General features: G+C 38.4%; 1 protein-coding gene across 1 annotated transcript in view; it reads right to left on the bottom strand.

Moving 5' to 3' along the window:
- The window catches only part of RCAN1 (regulator of calcineurin 1), a 108,077-nt gene extending 85,729 nt beyond the window's left edge, over positions 1-22,348 (bottom strand). The window contains exon 1 of the mRNA XM_020995890.2: positions 21,679-22,348. Within this exon, the coding sequence (XP_020851549.1) occupies positions 21,679-21,963 (285 nt within the window). The 5' untranslated portion in view covers positions 21,964-22,348. The remainder of the gene's footprint in view (positions 1-21,678) is intronic.
- Positions 22,349-25,272: the final 2,924 nt, after the last annotated feature.

The raw sequence follows: 25,272 nt of genomic DNA, 5'->3' as shown, positions 1-25,272 counted from the left end.
CTTACATAAGTAAAAACAAAACAATACTGCACCCACACTCTACCCCTTACATTATCGACTAAATGAAAAAGATGCATATTTACAAAAATATAAAATACTCAGATTAACAAAACATGAAATAGAGGGCTTAAATAATCCAATCTCAAAACAAAAAACTTAAGCCGCAAATGAACTCCCAAAGAAATAAAATCCTAAGCCTAAATGGATTAAAATGAATTCTATCTATACTATTTATTCTATTTAAATAAAAATTAATTCTAACACTACAAAAGTTGTTTGAAAAATAGGAAAAGGGGTCCTATCAAATTTCTTCTATGACCAAAAAAGAGTAACAAAACTAAAAGCAAAAAGAGAGATATTCTTACAAAGGAGTCAGTCAACACAGAAGACAGTTTTGAAGAGTGTAATTCTGGTACCAGAGAAGAGAGCAAGGTATGGGATACATCATACCTAGGAAAAATTTAGTTATCAATTATTTCCTATTAATCCTGTATACAGTTTGTATATACTTGTTATGTCTCCTCCATTAATATATAAGCTATTTGAGAGTAGGAAATGTCTTTTGCCTCTTTTTGTTTCCCTAGTACTTAGCACAGTGCCTGGCACATAGTAGCAGCTTAATAAATATTTATTAATTACTGGACTCTCTGAAAGCCATGATCAAAAGAAGAGCCTAGAAATCATCTTTCAAGAAATTATCAAGGAAAATTGCCCTGATATTTTAGAACCAGAGGGCAAAATAGAAATTGAAAGAATCCACCGATCACCTCCTGAAAGAGATCCCCAAAGGAAAACTCCTAGGAATACTGTAGCCAAATTCCAGAATTCCCAGGTCAAGGTGAAAATATTGCAAGCAGCCAGAAAGAAACAATTCAAGTATTGTGGAAACACAATCAGGATAACACAAGATTTAGCAGTTTCTACATTAAGGGTCTGCAGGGCATGGAGTATGATATTCTGGAGGGCAAAGGAGATAGGACTACAACCAAGAATCACCTACCCAGCAAAACTGAGTATAATCCTTCAGGGTAAAAAAATGGTCATTCAATGAAATAGGAGACTTTCAAGCATTCCTGAGGAAAAGACCAGAGCTGAATATAAAATTTGACTTTCAAATACAAGACTCAAGTGAAACATGGAAGAGGTAAACAGGAAAGAGAAATCATAAGAGACTTATTAAGGTTGAACTGTTTACATTCTTGCAGGGAAGGATGATATTTGTAGCTCATGAGTCCTTTGTCAGTATTAGGGTAGAGGGAGGGAAAAAATTATATGTATGTATACATAGACAGATAGAGGGCACGGGGTGAGTTGAAGATGAAGGGGTCATATCTGGAGAATAAAATTAAGGGGTGAGAGAGGATTATACTGGGAGAAGGAGAAAGGGAGAAGTAGAATGGGGTAAATTATCTCACAAAAAAAACAGAAAAGGAAAGGCTCTTACAGTGGAGGGGAAAGGGGGGAAGGTGAGAGGGAATGAGGGAATCTTATTCTCATAGGATTTGGCTTAAGAAGGGAATAACGTACGCATGGGGTATGGAAATCTGTCTTACCCTACAGGAAAATAAGGGGGGAAGGAGACAAGAGAGCAGGGGGTTGATAGAGGGGAGGGCAGATTGGGGGAGGGGTAATCAAAAGCAAACACTTCTGAGGAGGGACAGGGTCAAAAGAGAGAATAGAATAAAATAGAATAAATGGGGGGTAGGATAGGATGAAGGGAAATATATTTAGTTTTTCGCAACAGGACTACTATGGAAGTGTTTTGCATGACTACACATCTATAACCTGTATTGAGATACTTGCCATTTCAATAAGGGTGGGTGGGGAGGGAGGAAGGGAGAACACCTGTAACCCAAAGTTTTAAAAACATATGTTAAAAATAAAAAATAAAAAAACTAACAAGATTTGCTAAAGTTCTTATTACACAAAAGATCCCTCCATGAACAGAAAAAGAGGACTCAGTTGTAGGCACTAAAGAAGTAATGTATCAAGACTGTCTCTATTCAGACTGATCTGAGCACTCACAAGAAAAACAAGAATATATTCTGTATGTTGTTCACTTTGTACTTACTCCTCATTCACTTTTACCAAAAGTGTAAACATTTGTTAGGCATTATGGAACTGAAACAAGGTGCCTTGTGTTCTCATAAATAACTGCAGCCACAGAGCACACATCATATAGGAAATCAAAGCATAGACAGGCTGTCATATTGAGCAAGCAAGAAATCATTCTTCCTCTATTTTGTCTCTTGAGAAAAAGAGAGCCTTTAAAAGTGTCCCTTAGGCCCATCTGTTATTGATCTTTTGGTTCTCTCTCTTAAGAACTCCCCAGAACCACAAAATAAAGGAAATAATAATTCCTTTCTGGCCACTACAAAGAGCTGAAGCCACCAACTATTTGAACACCTAACAGCAAAAACACAGAGACAGACAGATACCAAAGGGTATCTCAACTGTGACTGAAATAGAATGTGTTCTAAGGAGAAGATATGTTATATATATCAAGGGACTCTACTGTATAATGTAGTGATTTTACTCCTTCAGAGTTCCCTTTTGAATCCCTTTCTAAAAGGCTTCAATAGCAATAAAGTTCAAATCATGTTGAAGACCTATTCATTTTTTGCTTGTTTACTGATAATCAATATAATATTATGTTCTGCTTGAACTTAAAACAAATTAAAAGATTAATTTGGAGTCCATCTGTGAATGTCCATATCTACACTAAGAAAATAATAATAGCTAGCATGGTGATATTCAACCAGGGAACTAGGCGGAAGATTAAACATCATATAACAATCCAGATTCTCTAACAGACAAGAAATGTTAGAATTTTTCCCTAATGCCAGTAAAAATTCACTTTGGTAACATAACAAAGATAAGCAGAACTGGAGAGTATTACTTGGGTAGAGTCATACTTTCTAATGAGTAAGTCTTTTTGATGTGAAAGATGACAAGAGCTTAACAAGGTACTCTCCAGAAATGAGTCACTGGTCCTACTCTAAAAAGACATAGCCTGACCTTATAAAATCAGAAGATACTAAAATTCTTTATCGCTATGGTGGAAAATATCTACGACGGGCCCCTGCCATAGGGGTAAGACATTGAAACTGTGCTTGGAACTTAATTGACTTGGAGGAAGTGGGGGGAGGAGGGTAGGTAATGATGGAGCTGCCTACATAGTTTCCTGGTCATCAGAGAACAAAGCCAGGAGAAGCTGTAGCTAGGTCCAAGGTTTGAACAGAGAACCATTATGTGCAACAAATAGGAAGGGATGTTGTGTTTAGCTCCATCAGTGCTGTATGCTTCTTTTCTGTGCTATCATGGTAAGTAAATCTCCTGTTGAGGCAGATGGTGGAGCATATAGAGAGCTGGGCCTGGAATCAAGAAGACTTGAGTTCAAATCCAGCCTCAGACACTTACTGTGTGAACCTGGGCAAGTCAACTAACCTGTTTGCCTTAGTTTCTTCAACTATGAAATGGGGATAATAATATCTCTCTTGTAGAATTGATGTGAGGATCAAATGAGATACTTGTAAAGCACTTTGTACAGCACCTGGTACATAGTAGATATGGTATAAATGTTTCCATTCTATTCCCCTTTTCAACTATTATTAGATGGATAATAAATATCTCAATTCATTCTAATCTTGAACCTAGATACTAAACCAGTCCTGGCCTCCTTCAACTCCTATCCCTACAACATTTTTTGTTTTGTTTTGATTTTGGTTCAGAATTGTGATCTCATTAGTACAGGGAGCCTCCTGTTAGGAAATGTCCTCTACCAATGCAGATCAGCCACTGTTATACTAAGAGGTGAAAAGGTCACGTGGACAGTATGTATCAGATGGACTTGAATCCAGGTCTTGTTAACTTTGAAGTCAGCTTTCTATCTACTATGCCACAGCATTTCTCATTCCTACTGTAAAGCCCCATTACTTATTATTTCTTATTTGGTTGGACTTGGAAAACAAATAAGTGGAGGTAGAAATCTAGATTTGTTAACGGGTTTATTTAAATAAAAGCACAGCAGGCCATTTCCAAGGGAACTAGACAGTATGAATAGCCAAGAGGGGGATCATCTTTCCTGGCACAATCTAATGGAAAACTAGAGTACCATTAAGTGATGAGAAGATAAGGATCTACCCAGATAAGGCAGAGAATGTCAGGCATCTAACAGATCTCCAAGTACTAATGAAAGTACTTGTTTCTCACTTGAAGGAATCCTAAACACAATGCAAAAGTGGAGGAGGAAAGGGAAAAGAGGACAAACAACAATGAAACAGACTCTTTTTTAATCAATCAGCATTCATTTATTAGTTGTCTACTATGTGTGTCTTGCACTGGGGACACAAAGACAAAAGGAAAACAGTACCTGCCCTCAAGGAGTTTACATTCTGAAGAGAGAAGCGTGTCTATCCACAAACACATATATATACATTTTTATCACATACGCATAAATATACATATGTATATATATCTACATATACATACAACACATATACAAAATAAATAAAAAGATACCCTTGCCAACTACAAGAAAGTTTAACTCAAATAAGCCCTACCCCAATATCTTATGTCAAAGAGATGACCTTAGATTCCACAAAACAATGCCAATGGACAACATATAATTCTAATGGCCCAAAAGAGTTTGTATAGCTTTAAAAGAAGCCTTATTTGCTTCTAGGAAAATATGATCAGATTTAAAACAACACTTCTATTTTGATGTTGCTTATTTTAATCTGAATTTTAATGTATGGAATCTCCAGCTGAGTCAAATATTTGGATCCATTTTTTTGGGAAAAAAGATATGCATTTATTTATGCATGCATATTGGTCTTTTTTTCTTGATCAGGCTTCAGATATAAATAATATTAGTATCAGTACTACTAATTTTGCTAGTCACTGTGTACTTGTAGCAAGAAAGGCTATTTAGCACTGTCAGTGTGGTTCCTGTGACCTAACAGAGCTAGCTACAGAGCAAAGATCATATTATCAAAAGAAAGAATTAGGAAAAATGCTCAATCAGAAATTGACCTCTCTACTCTGTATAAGCAATGTTGGCTACTAAAAGGAAACTGATATTAAAAGGCAAGTTAAAATGGCAACCATCCTTTCCACTGCAAATACACACACACACACACACACACACACACACACACACATTCAATTAGGTGCAGTGGATAGAGTGCTGGGTTAGGAAATCTGGGTTCAAACCCAGCCTCAGACACTTATTAGTTATGTGAACTTGGACAAAACCCTAACCTTTGTTTGCCTCAATTTCCTCAACTGTAAAATAGGGATAATAATATCAACACCTACCTCTCAGGATTGCTGTGAGGATTAAATGAGAGAATATTTGTAAAGTACCTGGCACATAATAAGTGCCATATCAATGATAAGTATTATTGGGGTGTGTGTGTGTGTGTGTGTGTGTGTGTATACACACACACACACACACACACATATATGTATGTATGTATACACATATGTATATGCACATATACAATATACATAAATATAGATTCAAACTACTGAAAGACATAGCTCGCTTTACAGAACAGAATACCTAAAATGCAATTAAAGAATAAGAAATCATGAGGTAACAAGTGAAAGGCAGCAAGGCATAGTGGATAAAGAGCCGGCCTTGGTGTGTGAATGACCAAAGTTAAACTTCCTCCTTCGTTATGTGATGTCACCTTAAGAAAATCATTTAATGTCTCAATGGATCAGGCAACTCTCTAAAATTATAAACTTAGATAACAATTGCTGATCTACATTGGTAGAGAGAATTTCCTTACCCAAGAGTTATTTTATAGTCCAGTGGTGTCAAACAAATGTCTATGTTTTATTGTATTTTTATTTTATTAAGAATTTTCTAATTACATCTTAATCTCACTTGGGAGTTTTGCCTGCTGGCCCATGGGAGGGGAGTTTGATACCTCTGTTCTATACCAATGAAACTACAGATTTCCGCCAAAGCAAATACATAACATATGATATATAAACAGTATTGCTGTACATGTAAAGGAAGATTAACTGGACAGATGGCAGAAGAAGGATACAGGAAAAAATTAAGTATGGCTGCCTGGCAAATTTATGAAGTATTTTCCTACAGGTTTATGGTTGGTTCCCAAAGCAAGGTCATTCTGTAAATAGAGTAATACAACTGATTGAGTTCAATAAAGATTTGATCAAGATACATCTGTTCCAAGACATGTGTGTGTGAGTGTGTTGGAAGCAGACTTGTAATTTCAATGATAAAGGGAACACTCAAAGGAGGAAACTCCCTCTATCAATGAACTTCTCTGCAACTTAAAGCCTTAGAAGGATGTCTAGAGCATAAAGAGGGTGCCCAAAGTCACAGAGCGAACATGTGTTACAGGTGTGACTTGAACTCAGGTCTTTATGGCTTCAAGGTCAGTTTTGACTCTACTACTCCATACAGCCTCCATATATACATATAGATATGGACTGAATAACTTCTAAAACTAAACTAAAAAAGAAAAAAAGGTTTTCTAAGGTCAGTTCCTGAACAGTAACCCAGTTAAATGTTCCAAAGGTTAGTCTAGTTTTAGAGCTGCAACATTATCTGCTGACTTAAGTCTTAAAAGGACTCAATTGCCACTAGAGGGCCACAGGCTGGACTAACTACTGGAAAAGTGGATGTCTAACAACAGTGGTGGTGAGCTGTATTAGTTCACCAGAATCTTGGCTCCAGAAAAGAGAAATATTGACAGCATGCAGCCCTGGAAAGTAGTTAATGCCAGTACTATTTGAGGGCAGAGACTCCCATGTGAGAGAAAACTTTCCACCAATGCCTACTGTTTCTCTACAATCCGTTGCCCCTGCAGTTTAGTTTAGTTTGTTTTGTTTTGTTTGGAGGAAGGGGGTTCTTTTTGCTTTTAAAATCAATCTATGTAGAAACCTGATTAATTCCTAAAGGTTTTCTGTGGGAAATCTCATTATCCCTGAATAAAGTATTTGCTCCACCAGATGAGTTCATTCTATCTGAACTTTTATTTTTTTCTAAATTAATTATTTAAATCACAGAACAACCAAAACTACATCTGAGTAAATAGAATACAAATTTATACATGGGCATATTTGGAGTCAGATTAGTTATCTTGCTTTCCTTTTAAATATATGAAACTACCTTATCTTTCACTTTTCTAACAACACTGTTAGTATCATGAGAATTCTTTCCCTTATTAGATCCCCTCAGACAGAGTAGCCTACCCAACTCAGAAGAATCCTTTTTCCTGACATATCACTAACTTTTTGGTTCTTACATAATTTGAAGCTCTACCTGTAAGCAGATTTTGATAACATCTTTGCTTGGAGCATACTTCCATATAACTTTAACATCCAAAAATATACTTTTCTTCCCTACCAGGTGAAGTAAAATCAACGTCATTTACCAGACTGGACTCAGGACTGAACATAAATGAAGTTACTTTGCCCCCTAGTGGTGACTGCTGACCTTTCATTCTTATTCATCTCTCTTCTCTCTCCCCTCCACCCCCCCCAAGAAATAAATGGACTAAAGCATAAGATCATATATTTACTACTGAAAGGGACCTTAGAGGTCATGTAAGCCATTTTACAAATGAGGAAATTAATACCCAGAGTTAAGTGACTTTCCCATGGCCATACTGATAATATGGTTTGGCCACTAACTTGGAAGCTATTTGTAATTTTATAAAAGTACTTGATGTATGATAGGGATGTATAATAGTCAGACACAGTGGTATTCCTTAATACTGGTTTTGGGGAATAGGCCTAACCCTCATCTTAAACACTAACAATGTTCCATAACTTTTTTTTTTGCTTTTTACTGTTGCAGGTAGGTGTTTATCATTTTTTGCTGTTTCACTTTTTGAGAGAAGGGGAAGCATGATTTTGCATATAGTAAATAAAAGGAAGGGTGATACAGTGACAAAAGCAGAACAGAATCCAGGAGGTCTGGATTATTGTCTAGTCTCTGCAATTAACTAGCTGTATAACCTTGGACAAGTCGCTTCTACCTCTTCATACTCAATACTGCAAACTTAGAGGTTTAGATTAGTTGTTTTCTAAGGTTCCTCGCAGTTCTAACATTTCATGTTTTTACTAAACTACCAGTAGTAACTCATAATTCATAAACATTCAACACAGTAGAATGGGATTCTATTCTTTTCTACATCACAATTTTTCTTTTATTTTCTTTGGGGAAAGGGAGGGATATATGTCTCCAGGATTTCATTCTGAAATCTGAGTTCATGTTTATGTAGAACTTACTATGTTCCAGGCACTGTGCCATTACAGATATTATTTCATTTGATCTTTACAACCACCCTAATAGGTAGGTACTATTATTATCATTTTACAGATAAGGAAACTGAGGCAAAAGAGGCTAAATGACTTACCCAGGGTCACATAACTAGTAAGTATTTGAGGCCTGCTTTGAACTCAGGCCATCCTTACTCTAGGCCCAGTAGTCTATCCACTGTGCCATCCAGCTGCCCCCCTCACATAAAATGGGGATAATTGTACTTATACTTCCAACCTCAAAGGATTACTACATAAAACAAGATATATGAAATACTTATAAACCATAAAGAACTGTGCAAATGTGGGGGGAGTGAGGTGGGGCAGTGGATAGAGCACTGGCCCTGAAGTCAGGAGGTTCTCAGTTCAAATCCAGCCTCAGACCAAACACCTGACACTTACTAGCTGTGTGACCCTGGGCAAGTCACTTAACCCCAACTGACTTAGGAAAAAAAAAAGAACTATATAAATGTAAGATATCAGCATCAGTATTCATTTGGCAATGAACATTGTTTTATAATATCCCTCTTGCTGTTGTACTTAAATGTACGTCTTTCACATTAGTATTTAAATTTTCAATCTCCTCGACTAGACTGTAAGTTCTCTGGCATCAGATGTGGCATCAAGCATAAAGAAGACAAGATGATTCCTGTTCATTCCCTGAGTTCCTAAACTCCCAATAGTCAAGCTTCAGAGTACAAGTTTCTAACCTGTGTGACTATTATAGCCACCAAGGACCTCAATCCATGAATATAGCTTCTGTCTATAGTAACTGGGAAGCAGGAGGAAGCAAGGGATATGCACCATCTGTACAGGGAAAACAGGAGCTACAGGACTGAATTTCTATACAGTTTCTTCAACTCAGGGGGCTATAATCAATTGGAGCTAATGCTGAATACTTGTGACAGGACCTGTTTTGCATTAATAATCTATACTTCTAACAGGACAATGAAAGAAGGCGTAATTAGAGAGCAAATCATTTGTGCCATATGTTGGAAAAAGACTCTTAAAGAATATGCACATTAGAGAGGAAAGGTTAGAAAAAATGGAGAAAAGTAATTAAGTTGGTCCTTTGGGGGCCCTTAATTTGTTACTATATATAACCTTATATGGTAACATATAACCTAGTTCTTTTTGCTTCATTCAACAAATTTTTGCTAAGTGCCTTCTGTGTTAAATATCTCAATGAAAATGGACATTATAAGAGATACAAGGATTAGTAAGACATGGCCCCATTACACAGGGACCTTATAATCTAAAGGGAAAAAAAAGCAAATACACAAATTACTAAAATATAAGGCAGTTTGTGATGAGTGCCATAAAAATGGTACTAAAAAGGAACTATATAGGTATTGGAGAGACTGAGGGGGAGGAAGGTAGTATCTACATGGAGAGATCATGGAAGAGATGGCACTTAAGCAGAGCCCTGAAGGACGTACAAGATTTTAACAAAGGAGAAGAGAAGAAAAGGGTGCAAGCACAAAAAGTGGCACGAGAGGTACAGAGAGTTAGGAGAGTAGGAAATATTTATAAGAAATGGGAAACAGTCCAATTTGGCTCGAATATAGGTTATGTGTAGAAAACAAGGTGAAAAGGAATTTATGATAACAATTCAGGACCAGTTTCTGCCACCAGAAACTACAGAGAAGTTATATAGAGGAGTCTGATTTAGTGATCAATGTAAAGTATGAAAAGAATGCAGATTATGCCATTTTTCAAAGAGATAATTTAAGCCTATCATGGTTCCGCTTAGTCTTAATGCACTATCATCTCTCCTAAATAGCACTAAGTATGGCTTCCAAAATAAAGAGGGAGTCAAATAAAACATCTCATCAATACCTTGATTACATGGATGTTCATCAAACTATACTGACTCCCCCAGAAAACACATTAAGCAGCTCTTTCATCTTATGGAACCTTCTCTAATGAAATCAAAATGCCATTTAGACTCCACAAGTATAAAATTCTTAGCATACACCAAATAAAGATACAGACTAAAAGTTTTAAGCTTAATTCAGAGGTTAGGCAATAATCATTTGACAAGTGCTTATTATGTGTCAGGTACTAAGCACTTTAAAAGAAAGGCAAAAACACAGTCCCTGTTCTTAAGATGCTCACATTCTTTATTTTTGTTTTTGTTTTTTGTTTTTGTGCTAGGCAATGGGGTTAAGTGATTTGTGTAGGGTCACACAGCTAGTTAAGTATCAAGTGTCTGACAGCAGATTTGAACTCAGGTCCTCCTGACTCCAAGGCCAGTGCTGCCCCTGCTCATATTCTTAAAAGAAGAAAACATGCAAATAACTATGTACATAAAAGATGCATACAGTACAAATGGAAGGTAACTACAAATGGATGTATCTACCTATAAGGTGACCTTATTCCTTACATTACTGAGAAGGAAGTCTCTTCTAGCTCAAAGACTGTTGGGGGAGATTCTCAAAGATTATGCTATCCTTGCATTAGGATATTATTATTATTATTTTAGCTCTATAAAGTAATCCTTTGATAATCTGACTGACATGGCAATGAATGAACAATTTGATTTAGGCAGCATTGTCATTTTTATATTGATTTATATATTGACATTGCCCACCTATGAATGATTAAGATCTCCAATTGTTTAGGTCTCCATTAAAGCAAAAAAGTGTTTTGTAGTTGTATTCATATGATTTTTGTGTGTATTTCTTGGTAGGTGGGCTCCCAAATATTTTATATATTCTCTAATTGTTTTGAATGGAATTTTTCTTTCTCTTCCTGCTCAGTTTTGTTAGTAGTATACAGAAAGACTGATGGTTTTGTGGGTTTGTTTATATCCTGCTACTGTGCTGAAGTTATTATGTAAAAGTTTATTAAATAATAAAATTCATAGAGAGCAAGTGTTCCAGAATGTGGAGCATAGGGTCCCCAAGATTTTTTCAGAGGATCCTCTAAGTTAAAATTATTTTTATACTAAGATGTTTTATTTTTGAATATGGTATATATTGATAACTATAACCCACATAAACAAAGGCTCTTTGACAGAGTGTCCTCCTATAATTTTTAAGTGTAAAAAGGGATCCTGAGACCAAAAATTTTGATAACTACTTTTGTGGATGAACAAAAGATCAGAATCTCAAGAGAAATTTAAAAAAAGTAGGAAGGAAGTGGGGCTAGATTTCAAACTATGATCATCAAAATTATTCAGTGCTGTTTAAGAAACATCAAGTTTGACAAAATCTAGGAGGCTTTCCATACCTGGATTGCCCATGTGACTAGGAACCTGCTCATCTTTCCTATGACTTCTGTCTTGTTGGCACTGGTGAATCTTTATTATTATTCTGAAGAATGTGAGAAATTGCTTCCTGCTACTTCTCACAGAGCCCACTTCCACCCAATTGGAGGAAGCCCTGTATTATTGCTGCAGTGATGAAGTGGTCCTTCTTCCTTTCCTTCTCTGTCATGTTTGTCAAATTTCCAACCTCCTTAGACAGGGCTGATTCTTGTTTTGCCTTACTACAGAGAAAGACATAACAACCAAGGACGGTACTAGTTTAGAATACAAGCTCATTTTAGATCACTAAATGGATACATAAAATGTCAACAGAACACCAAAACAATAGATAAAAAAATGAAATTCATATTGAAACATCTTAAGGTTCAGCTGGCAAGAGACCAGATGAGCTGGATAACTTGGTAAATGCAGATAATTGACTGATTTTCTTTAACTTTACATTGAGATATTTTGCATTGGGTAGACTTGCCTTTTACTATACTAGATCCAGAACGCTAATCTGGGCCTCTATTTCAAAGGATGATGCCCATACATCAAAGTTTTTCTTGTCTGACAATGACACATGGGCGTCCTCATACCACAAACACGCTCAAAGAAGCAATACGGAACAATGGATCCAGTGCTGACCTCAGTCAGGAAGACTAAAGTTTAAGTCTTTCCTTTGCCATAAACTGGCTGTATATGTGACCCTGGGCAAACCACTTAACCTCTTAGTGCCTCGGGCAACTAAGATTATATATTATAGATCAGGTGCCAATCTATACTTCAAGAGGGAGTTTCTCAATGGGAAATTTGTCCCAATAGGTCCAGATAAATGTACATACACACAGAGTCTTATCATTCAAATACATTTTAAAAAATAATTGCCCTATTAAAGAAGCTCAAAAAAGTTATTTAACTCAAATATCTGTTCATTTCACTTGCTAAATAAACCATTAAAAAATCACAGAATTCAACAGATTATCTTTTTGCTTAATGTATCATATTCTGATAATGAAGTATTAATATCTATTATAATTCATTACTAGATTTCTGTCAGTTTTTCTTTGATTAGTTTAAGTATTAATTATTTAGGGCATATAAATTCAGTATTTGATTTTCATTATTTTTTAAATTCCTTTTATCACGATATAAATAACATTGTTTATTTCTTTCAATGTTTTCCCAGACTAAATTCGACTTGACTGGATATCACAGCTGCCATATCTGCCTTTCTTGAGCTGGCTGTTGTATGATATGTTCCTTAATCTTTTCAATTTTAATCTGTATTTCTCTTTGCCTTAAATTTCTTGCTTCTAGTATCTATCTCCCAGGGTGACAGAACAGATCAAAAACTGCATTTTTAAAACTTACAGTGCTTAAAGCAAATGTTATTGTTGGGATTATTATTTTAGCTCTCTAGTTTACTCACCCATAATTTAAAGGAGTTGAATTGGATGCTGCCTGAGATTCCCTCTAGCTCTTAATATTTTATGAATTTATCAGTTGGAAAAATAAATCTATAATAAAAGAGGAAGTGCGAAGTTCTTATGTTGATCATAAATTCAGGGCCTCTAGGAGGTGCAGCGGATAGAGCACCAGGCCTGGAGTCAGGAAGATTCCTCTACCTGAGTTCAAATCTGTCCCAAGACACTTACTAGCTATGTGACCCTGGCCAAGTCACTTAACCCTGTTTGCCCAGTTTCCTCATCTGTAAAATGAGCTAAAGAAAGAAATGGCAAACCACTCCAGTATTTTTGTCAAGAAAACTCCAAATGAGTTATTTGAATTAAATGACTGTTAGTTTAACCAAACAAAACTTAACTTCAGTCTTAATAGTCTAAATATATCTACAATCACAAAGGGAACAAAATAACCTCTGCAGGAGGAAGAAATCCTTAAATGTGAAAGCACTGCTTAGTTTCAATACTTCCTTTCCTATTGTAAAAGTGACTTTAGAAAATGATTCTACATGGGAATATCATACTGTATCTGCTGAAATCACTACAGAAAAATATTAGGCTTGTTCAAGGCTCAAATTTCAAAATTTGCTTTTTGTTGCTTTGACATACATTTCCTACAATCCTTTCTGGTAGCTTTATTACTTTAGGTACAGTCTAACTGTCCATAAATGCTACTGGATAGTGCTTTAAACATATTACCCTTAGTGAGCTGAAGCCTGTAAGATCCCAGATTGGGAGACTATCTTCATGAAAATTAGATACTTTCTCTGCAATTTCAGCACAACACTTGATTTCTTTAGAACAGCCTGAAAATTAAATACTAAAAAGAAATGGAAAATAAGTTCATGAAGAAAACTTGGGTCTGAAGCAAAAATGCTAATCATCAAATTATAAATTTCAATGAAAAAGCTAACGGCATTTTAACTATGATGTAGTCAATCTAACATTAATTTCAATCAGGATTCAGGGAAGAGGAAAGAGAAAACAATGTAGATAAAAGTACTTTAAAAATACATTGTAATTTCTCAATAAAATATTACCCAAGGAATATAATTTTGGTCTTTGACAATGTCAAAACTTGTCTTAAAGTTAATTAATGTTGTCCTGGTGATATGATATTTTGAAAGAAAAAATGCTTCTTTCTTGCTAGGAAGGGCATAAAAAGCTATTTTTATTTTCTATCCCTACCATATGCCCTATTCAAGGACCACAGCAGAGAGCATTTACTATCTCATTAAGCAACAGCCTCCCTGTATTGATGGTTATTAGTATTTATAAAGAAAAAAACTGAAGGTAATTCTTCATTTTCACATATAAAATACATTTCAAGTGTCTGGCACTATCCCTGTCACTTAACATGCTTTCTACACAAACAAGCATAAAAATTGTACACCAAAGGGTCTATTTTGCTTCCACTGATATACACATAATGACAATTACTGTACTCAGTGACACATTTAAAGGGCAGGAGAACAGGCTCCTCAATGATGTGTGAGAAAAAGAGTGTAAAGTGTGTCATTTGACTACATTAAAAAAAAATACAGCCAGAAATATAAACACTGGAATCAACATCCTCTGCTTTAGCTATTGTATTTGACTTTTCAGTCTTTTCAGACTACTTTTTGTTTCCCTTTATAATTGTCTTAGCACTCAGACAGCCTAATGATAGCCAACAACATATTAAGCCACTGCTACTTTCTTGTTTCTTTTTTAATGTATTAATCTATTTATTGCAGAAGCAGGATATGCCAAAAAATGAAACAATATTTAGGAAGGGGAAAAATTCATGAAAGAAAAGAACATTTTACTTCTTCACTAAGAAATTTTGAAATTAGGTAATAACAATAATAACTCAATATTTCTTTGGTGTTTTAAGGTGTCCAGAGTACTTTCCATAATGGTCATTTCATTTGATCCTCACAACAATGGTATGAAAGCAGGTACCTCTATATGTAGACTTTAATGTGAAAGATACTGTAAATTTTCAGCTGAATTCTGGAGCCCTATGATAATGGGAAAGAACACACTTTTATCTTTTCTACCTATTTTCCCCAAATAAAAAGTGTAGGAGGAAAACTAGCATCTTCTAGATATTTCATACATAATCTGGGCCTCATAACCCATGTGTTTATGATACCTAGGTATAAAGTAAAAATAATCTAAGAATGTCTGGATTTTGCACCATAATATAACTCAACTGTAACATGCTACTAGAATTTCAGGATTTTATGTCACAAATTTAATTGTAACATGCATAGATAGAAAGCAGCTATAAAAGAGCTCATAAAACTGGAATTATGTATTTATTATGTTAATCATGTTATTTTGTATCTCAAAATTCTTCCCAGCAGGAAAACAATGAAATAGTTTCAATTCTTTCCCCCAAAAGTTGTGGTAAGCAAATAAATGTACTGAATTTTGGTTCAGTGAGCAGTGTACATTGATGGTTATTAGATGTTGATACTCATTTCATCTTGCATGCTAAATGAAAAGACAGATCAATATCAGAAGGTAGTCAAGCTTAATACTGTTCTTATAGCATCATTTGCCCCAGGGCAGAGGTTTGGACAGCTGTTCTATCAAGGGTCACTATTGAATAGGTAAGATTGAATGGAGAGGAAACCTGGGAAATGATTACAGAGCTTAAAATGTTAAGGGTCGGGATTTGTATTTATACTGTTGTATTTACTGTTTTTCATTCATTCTGAAGAGGACCAATGACATTATGGGGTGATGTCTTGACTTGTGGATGAACTGAATTTAAATGAGGCAGAGTTGCACAAATATCAGCCTAACTCTCTTTTTCTAGTCGTTGAAGTCTAGTGGCAAGACAAAAGTCAGCATGACTGGCAATGGCCTGGGATGCAGTGGTGGATGACCTTTGCATCTTTGATGTATGACCAAGCTCTGTGAACTCCACAGCTCTTGCTTCAGCCGATTTCACGATGCTGGAACAAATTGTTTTCATCTGCCCATTTCACTGGGGGAAGTCTTTATATGCTTGGGGTAGACAACCCCCTAATTCACCAATAGGTATGAGGCCTATTGATTACCTTCAACCTAGTCCACCTGCTGAGACAGTTCTACCTGGGTGGGACCACTGTAAGTGCTACAGATTCTTGGAGCCACAGCTGAGAGCTGGGTGAAGGTGGACTCCAAAGGTGGATGAGCAGCCCTGAAAAGAACTCAGCAAGCCCTCACACCAGAGGTGCTAATCCTACCTTAACACCCCCCACACGCCTTTATTTATTATAACTTATTTGGTATTTTAACATTTTGTTTACCTAATTTAGTTCTAAGAATTCCCAAGTTAATGTATGCATTCTTTTCTTATTAATTAAAAAATTTCAATATTCTGTCAGAAAGCAAGATTTTTTTTATTTAACCACTACAATTATACTAGTAAAATATAATAATTTATGTTCTAGTCAAGAAAAAATAAGCTTCTAACATGCATCTAAGGCATAGAAAGTTAATGTGATTTTGATTTACAGAGTTATTTAGTCTTTCTAATTAAGGGTGACCAAATAGTTATACACTACTTGCTAATTCTAGGAAAGATAATCAATCTTTACTAAGAGATGTAGGCAACCATTTGTTTATTTTAAAATACATTGGTTGGTATTTTTTCCTTTTCTAAGTATCATTGTGAACAATAAGATGCAATTATAGAATATGCATAAAGTATTTGTCCAGACAGGAATTAATTTTTTCTTAATTTATGTTACAAGTCAATAAAATTGAATCATTTTAAATGGATGGCTTTTATATAATCATTTATATAACTGTGTTTAATTACTATATTTGTTGCAAACCTAGATGACTTGCCCAGAGTTATATAGCTAGTAACTAGCTAGCCTGAGACCAGATTCTAACTAAGGCTTTCCTGACTCCAAGCCCAGCAAATCTATCAACTGTACCACCTAGCTAGAATCCTCTATCTAGGATTCAGGCAATAAAGAAAAATGAGATTTTACATTGGGGCTAAACTGTTACAGTTACAAAACTCATTCATACCTTTAAAATGCTTAAATGAATGAGAAATTCAAACCAAGGCTCTTCTTTCCTTCACAGCTAAAATTAGAGGATACAATCAATGGAAAAAAGGGTGCGGGGAGGAAGGAGTTGACATATTCCATACATTTCTATTGGTATATAAGCTCCTTGAGGACAGGGATGGTCTTATAGTTGTATCCCCAGTATGTACTATTAGAACATTATATGTGTTTAATAAATTCTTTTTAATTGATTGGTTTCATTGTACAGTACAAAGGACCAATATACAGGAAAAACAATTGGAAGACTTAAACAACAGGTGGACAATGTTAGGCCTCAAACTAACACTGTTGGCGGCCTATGTTTTAAGACTCAGACAAATTCAGATCTCACCCTACCAAGTTTCAGCATTAGATTACTCCCACCGTCCATGCTTTTACTCCTACTCACCTGCTGCTGAATAAAGCTGAAGAAAATCACAAAACCGTTGAGTGGGTGGACCCACTACAAATGTATGGTACATAATCTCAACTGGGCCTGTGCTGGGGCAAGGCGATCCTTATTCAAGTCACTGCTCCACTGACCACTGCACCTTTTCCAAACCTTTGTATCCCTCTTCAAGCATCCCCTCCCATCTTCACTTCTCGGGCCTCCTTTTTGGGGAGAGGCCCAAGCCAGCCAACCTTCATTCCACTCCCAACTCTGCTTCTGACTTTCTGGACTTCAATACCATGCCTCAGCTATATTCTCTTTCTGGAACTTCCCTTAATGCCTAGGATCCCTTGACCCTGGAACATTCATCTTCTCCTGAGGTCTTCTTGCCCTGGAACATCTCCCCATGATGCTGGCCTCTTTTAACCATTGTTAAGTTCCTTCCCAAGGCCTCCTTTTTGGGGAGTTATGTAGGCTGGACAACTTTCATTCTTCTAACTCTGTTTTGGACTTTCCAGACTTTAACAGCTGGCTTTCAGGTACTTTTCTCCTCCCACTTCTTTTCAATTCCCTTTCATGTGTTGTTTTCCTCCATTAGAATGTAAACTCCTTGAAGGCAAAGAGTTCCTTTTTGTACCCTCAGCACTTTGCTGAGTACCTGGCCCATAGTAAGCACCTAATATTTATTGTCTCACCTTCCCTAACCTCTCTCCTGACCTCCAGTCTCAAATCTTCAACTGTCTATTGGACATCTCAAACGGGTTGTCCTGTAGACACCTTAAATTCAAAATAAAAATCTTAATTTTGTCTCCCAAACTCTCCCCTCTTCCATACTTCCCTAGTACTAATGAGAGTACCATTATCCTCTGAGTCTTCCAGGCTCAAAACCTAAGTGTCATCCTCTAACCTCAACTCTTCTATCTTCAACTCTCAATGTCTCTCTGAAATGGGCCCTCGTTACCATGCCTGGCCTATGGCAATAATCTTCTGGTTGGTCTTCCTGCCTTGAATTTCTCCTCACTCCAGTCCATCCTCCAATTAGCTGTTAAATAGATCTTCCTAAAGCACAAGTCTGACCATGTAAACCTCAGTCCTTTATTCAATAAAATCCAGAGCTTTCCTATTACCTCCAGAATCAAATATAAAACCTTCTAGTTTGGCTTTTAAAGCCCATCATAATCTTGTCCTTTTCTACCTTTCTAGTCTTCTTACACCTTATTCCCCTCTATTTACTTTGCCATCCAGTGACACTTGCCTCCTTGCTGTTCCTTGGACAAGTCACTCACCTCCCAACCCCAGGCACGCCTAAAACTCTCTCCCTCCTGAGCTCTTTGAGAACAGAGACTTTTCTTTCTTAAGTGCTTAACACAGTGCTTGGCACATAGTAGGAACTCAATAAATGCTTGCTGACTTTACAGTTTCTTCATGTAATCATACTACATTTATACCATCTAAAACTGGATCTGTTAGCTTTAATTACCTAAAATACATTACCCAAACAGAGAGGATTAGTTATACCCACACACACACACCTACCTTACACTGACTGATACCCACACCCAGGATCTCCAATTTTGAAACAAACAAAAGCCATGGGACTGCCCATGGTGATTTTAGCCAATGGATAAGCTCTACACACTGGGGTAAAAGGTTCTAGTATTCCATTCTGAGAGATTCTGAAGATCTTGTTAATTTTGACTAAAGCCAGAACTGAGGAGGTGGGACTGCCTTTACAAAAGGGACAAGGCAATTTCATCTTTCATGGAATGTCAGAACTGAAAAATACCTCAAAGATTCTTTAGTCTAACTTCCTTAATTTACACAGGATGGGTAACTGGCATTTTCATGACTCATCACGATGAGATTCTAGGTGTGTCTTCTCTCTCGCTGGGAAAAGGGCAATGCTTTTGTGGTCTATCATAGGCTATCTACATTGTAAAATCCATTGTGCAAAGCACGATTTTGCTCATGTAGCAAGACACCTATGGGGCCAACAGAAGTTAAGCATTGATGACTTACTCTAAAAATTCAGAGTATAGATGGAATAAAAGGTATTCCATGGGTATATATTAGAAAGCAACCTTCAGATATAAACTCTGGATAGTTAATGTAATCTAAAATCCATGCTGACAAAACTCCAGCACTTTTAAAAGAAAAAGTCCCAAAGGCAAATTTCTTTCTACAATGCCGATTACAGAATTCTAGTGCCTGAATTCTATCTAGCAGAATACATGTAGATGCAAATTTTAGATGAAAAATTAACTAGTACCATTCATTATTAAAACCTCCTTTTCTCCCCATTGGTGGCAGGGTTTTTTAAAATGAAGTTCTGATATATTAAGTACCACAATCAATTTTCTCAGTATTCTGCTTGTTACTGACATCACTCTAACACAGTAATTAGTTCCCTAGGATTAGTTCCTGAATAGACTAAATACAAAAGCATTTTAGAAATTTGCTTCTTTCCACCCAGTCAACCAAACCAGATAACTAGATTTGAGCTCCAATCTGATTTAATGTGGCCATGGACAAGTCAGCTATCATTTTTGACCCTCAGTTTTCTCATCTGTAAAATAAAAATAATACTTTCACAGTCTACCTCATATCATTGTTGCAGGGAAAGCATTTGCAACTCTTAAAGTGCAATACAAATGTGAGCTGTTTTTCTCATCAACAATCACTTTACTGCCCAGGGCCTCAGTTTCCTGACCAATAAAAATAATTGCCTATTCCATAAGGAGAAAGATTACACAAATTATTAGACAAACACACTTTACAGGACAATATGGCACTAATAATAATAGCTAGCATTTACATAGCCCTTTAAGGTTTGCAAAGTACTTTACAAATATCTCATTTTATCTTCACAACAACCCAGGCAGATAGGCTCTATTATTATTCTTATTTTACAGCTGAGGAAACTTAAACAGAAAGAGGTTAAGTGACTTGCCCAGGGTTGCACAGCTAGTAAGCTTTTGAGGCTAGATTTGATTTCAAGTCTTCTTAAGGCACTGTATCCACTGCCACTTAGCACTAAAAGAAGGCAGAGAACCATCTTGTGATTTTTATCAGTGGAAAGAGTGGAAAGAATATCAGAAGACCTGTTGAGTTCTTGCTCAACCATTGTTTGACCACAGGTTCCTTAAACTGTTCAAGACTTGCTTTCCTTGTATGTAAATTTGGAAAAGAGTTCCATAACAAATTTCACAATGGTCCTCAAATAATATAACATATGAAACCGCCATAAATAAATACTAGCTCATTATCATGATTCTTTTTGTTCTGGTAGCACATATTAGGTAGATAATCCTGGAAAAGTCACTTTCTTGAGATTCTTACCTCATCTGTAAAATGGAGATAATATTTGCACTAACTCATTGGACTGTGGTAAGGAAAGCATTCTGAAGGTCTTAAAATGACACACAAATGTGAGCTATTATTATTACCTTTACACAAGTTGATTTCCCCATTAGAACACAAGTTCTTTGAGGGCAGAGTTTGTTTATCTCTTTCAGGTCTTAGCACAGACCCCACACCTAGTGAAAGCTTAATTAATATTTATGGACAGCTGATTAGCCGATTTCCTAACATTTCCAGTAGCGTGTGTCCCCTCAATAGAGGAACGCTCGTTTCTTATTGATGAGGCCTCCTGTCATATTATAAAAAGCTCCTGTGGCTGTCCAGGTAACCCCGCTTTGGGTGTGCCCGGGTCCTGGGCTGGACAGCAACAGGCGGGCGGCTCCCTGAGCGTCTTTAACCAGCACGGTTTCGGGCCCCGTACGATCAGACGTGGGAAGCGGCTAGCGGCCCTAGAGCCGAACCGGGAAGAAGCGCAAGCCCCTGGACAGCTTCCTGCTCGGACCCAGATTTGCAAGGCTTGCGGAGGTGCCACTGAAAGCCCCCCGGACAAACCAGGGACCCCCGCCCCCCCGGTGGCATCGTTCACTAGCCGGTCGGAGGCTCCCCCCGCCCCATCCTCCCGCTCTCTGCGCTCCTCACCCGCCCCAGCCCAGCCAAGCCCGTCGCCCCGACCGCACCCGGTGCTCCCGGGTCCCGTCACCCCGAGGCCGCAGGGCAACAAGTGTCCCTCCCGGCCCCGCCCCTGCGCGGCCAGCTGCGGCCGCCATCCCTCCGGGAGCCCGGCCAGAGGGGCTGCGGAGCGTGCGGCCCGAGGGGCGCAGGCGGCCCGACGCCCTCCCAGCCCCCGCGGGTGCCCCGCTCGAGCCTCACCCGGCACGGGCTGTCCACAAAGACGCGCGGGTCCAGGTGGCAGGCGATGATGGCGCTGGGCAGGTCCTGCAGGTCGATCTCCTCCATCTCACAGTCAATGAAGCTCCAGTCCCCCCCGCCCTCGTCCCGGGCCTCCGCCCCCTCGAACGGGGAGAAGCGCTGCCGCGTCGCCTCCAAGCCCGGTGGCACCGCCTCCTCCCCTGCCTCCTCCCCTTCCACCGACGCCGCGCCGGCGACGGTAACAACCGCCGCCTCGCTCCGGGACCCCAGCACGCCGCCCTCCATCTCGGGCAGACCGGGACGCCAAGCCGGGCAGGACGAGGCGGGGCCGCGGCGAGTCCTCCCCAAGTAGGGGGGAGCGGAGGCTGGCGAGCAGGAGCGCGGGGAGCGGAGGATGCGAGCCCGGCTCGAGAGCTGGGGGCGGGGGGAGGACGGAGGCTGGCGAGCGCGAGCCTCCGCACCTAGACATTCAGGCAGGGCGCGAGCGCCGCTCCGAGCTCCGGTTCCTTCCCACGGTTACCGCCTCAGGCCGGCTCGCCGTTAACCCCCTCGTTCCCGAGAACAAGCTGCCTCCCGAGCGCAGTCACTCCAGCTTTCCCGGAGCCCGGGCCATCCCCTTCCCCGAAGCCCGAGAACGGCGAATTTGCTTGCGGATTCTTTAAGTCAGGGCGGGAGTTAACGCTTTCTTCTAGGCCGTTCCCCACCGAGAGCCAATAAGATACAAAGGTTCTCGTCACGTGACAGAGAACTCGCGCCGCTTCTGTGAAGCCGCTGGCGCTGCCATGTTGGATTTGGGCGGAGGCCTCTTATTGGAGTCTCGGCAAAGGTGCTAATGGTCCCTCTGAAGAACGCTGGACAGAGACCGGGCGCGGTGGGGAGGTGACGCTGCTTCTGACTGCCCTTGCTCTATTTCACTCGCGTCCTCAGATTTCCGAGTTCTTCCATGCCACAAGCCCTAGAGTTAGATAGTGAGCCGAGGTGTGAAAGTGGGCAAGAGACCCTGGCTCAGCGGTGTGCTGGTAAACGTTTCAACAACCCACTCTTTTCGTGGAGGGTGGGGTGGGAATTGCACACTCACAATCTTAGATTTAATTTGCATTACTAATACTTTCTTTATTACTTTCTTAAGTCTAGATAATAAACGGTATAATAAACCAAACCTTGGTTTGTAGTTTTAGGAGGTGTAAATGTACATACAATTTAACAATTGACTTCCTGGCTCTAGATCCCAACTTGACTGGTACTAAGTTATGAGGACTGATTTTTAATTCGGAAAAATTCTTGCAGAGATTATCCTTGTAAGAATAGTTGTACTATTTGTACGTTAACTTGTAAAATACACCGTGATAACAAGCTGCGGGAAATTCAGCTATACTAAGCAGACGGGCATGGTGGGAAGAGCTGCACGGGGATTCAGATCCTGTCTCTCTCTGTGTCCTGTCACTAGTGTGTCCTGAGGCAAGTGACTTAACTTCTCTGGACCTCAGGTCTAAATGAGGAAGTTGGACCAGGTGATCTCTAACACTTCTTCCTGATACATTGTTTGGTATGAGGGGAAAAATAGCACCCACAATCATTTCAAAACATTGATGGACTAGCAATGTGGAACACCCCCCCCCCAACCTGGTGGCCTGATAGTAGAAATTCTTCAACCACTACTGAAGGAGAAATAAAATATAACAAAGAATTGCAAGGACAATGTAAAGCAAATAGTCTTGGTCACTGTTGTGACAAATATTTGTTGTCTTTGGATAAGAGACACCTGAGTTTTGTCTAAGTGGACTTCCTTAACAATTATGTAAGTAGTTGGTCACCTCCTCAGAACCCTGCCCTTCAAAAGGAATGTTTTCTCATTCTGATAACAAATCTTGCCAGCTTCATGGCAAATATTCTTCCAAAACCCCTCTTTTACCTTAGCTGATTCTCCTTTTTTCTTCTCTCTCACTTGAGAATTGTTAATTTTTCTATCCTAAGCTGCTACAGAATGCTGCTGATTTGTCTGTATACTCTTAAGTGAGCCTGAAAAGTTTAAAAAACCTATATCCTCGAAGCTGAAACTGCTGTCAGCAAACAGTCTTCTATATCATGTTAATACATTTTTCTGACAGCAGTTTGGCCTCCTATCTTTGACCCTCAGTGATCAGGCCCCCTTCCTTCCTCTTCAAGATGTGATTCCTCGAGAATTCCCTGACTTTTGTATTTAAAATCTCTGTTTTATTCATTCAGAAGCAAGGAGATAGGTTTGCTATGTACTGATTCCCAGACTTATTACAAAAACTGTGTGACTGGGGATTCAGATGGGGAACTGCCATTGCTTAGGGCTCAGTTTTCTCATTTGAAAATGACAATGGGAGAGGCTTTGAACTAAATCACCATGATAATTCTACTTGTAGCCAGTTTTTCAAAATGTTTTTACATACATTATGACATTTCTCAGAAAGTTCTATGATTCCAAGTATTTAAGTGTTTGCGATGGAATGGGCACTATGCTAAGTGATGAAGAGGATGAACAAACACATGTAATGAAAGTCAGATTTAAGGCTGTGGTAGAACATACAGTACGAGTTATAATAAAGTGCTAATTTGGATAAAGCCAAATGCCAAAAATACATTTCTGATGTGCCGTTGGGGGGGGGATACACATTACAACCTAGATGAATCAGGCAGCAGCTATCATTATTGGTCTAGCAGAGAAGGTTAAGTCATGCATAGAGTTAGAAAGGCCAAAGTTAGTCGTGGGGGTGAGGTGGGGGGGTGTTCCCTATTAGTCACTGCTAGTATTTGATAGCAATAATAACAATTTAATTTCAGTGAGCCATTTTGAAAATATATATTGTTAATAGTGGAGAGAAGACAAGATAGTATGAGTTGGAATCAAAACAAATGCAACTCATGATTAGAAAAGTAGTTCCAAACCAAACATGTAGTAATGATAAATCAAAAGCATAATCATCCTTAAGATTGTACATTCATCTACTGAAGGCCAGTTGTTGGAGAGGATAAACAAGGGAAGGCTCAAATATAAATGATAAGGATATAGTGATAGCAAACATAAAAATATACCAGTAAATTATTGGCAATAGCAAAAAAAACCTGTCAAAACAAATAATACAGAATTATTTCTATTTTTTTGGGCAGGAAGGCCTCAGTTCAAATTCAACCTCAGCTATGTCCTAGCTGTGTGACCCTGGGCAAGTCACGTAACACTCTTTTCCTCAGTTTCCTCATTATAAAATGAGTTAGAGAAGGAAATGGCAAACCGCTCCAGTACCTTTGCCAAGAAAACCCTAAAAGGGGTCACAAAGAGTCAGACATGACTGAACTACATTTTTATTTATCTTCTACAACCAAGTTTACTAAAAATAAGGTCAAGCTAGCCTGGGAAATAGGGGAGAAGATAAGAGCTAGAGGAAAGGAGGCCATCTCTCTTGAAACTCTAAAGATAGCCTGCAAAATAGATTAGCTACTTAAGAATTAGGATGAAGTGTTCCCTGTTCAGCTATACAGAGCAGTATATGACATGGGATAAATAAAACATAAATGCTTCTATTTTCCCCCAGCTGTACCCCACCCCTTACAGACATTCAGTTTAGG

Source organism: Phascolarctos cinereus, unplaced genomic scaffold (assembly GCF_003287225.1).
Source record: "Phascolarctos cinereus isolate Bilbo 61053 unplaced genomic scaffold, phaCin_HiC Scaffold_726;HRSCAF=1367, whole genome shotgun sequence".
Classification (NCBI taxonomy): domain Eukaryota; kingdom Metazoa; phylum Chordata; class Mammalia; order Diprotodontia; family Phascolarctidae; genus Phascolarctos; species Phascolarctos cinereus.
The sequence above is the reverse complement of the archived record's forward strand: the minus strand, read 5'-3'. Positions and strand labels throughout refer to the sequence as shown.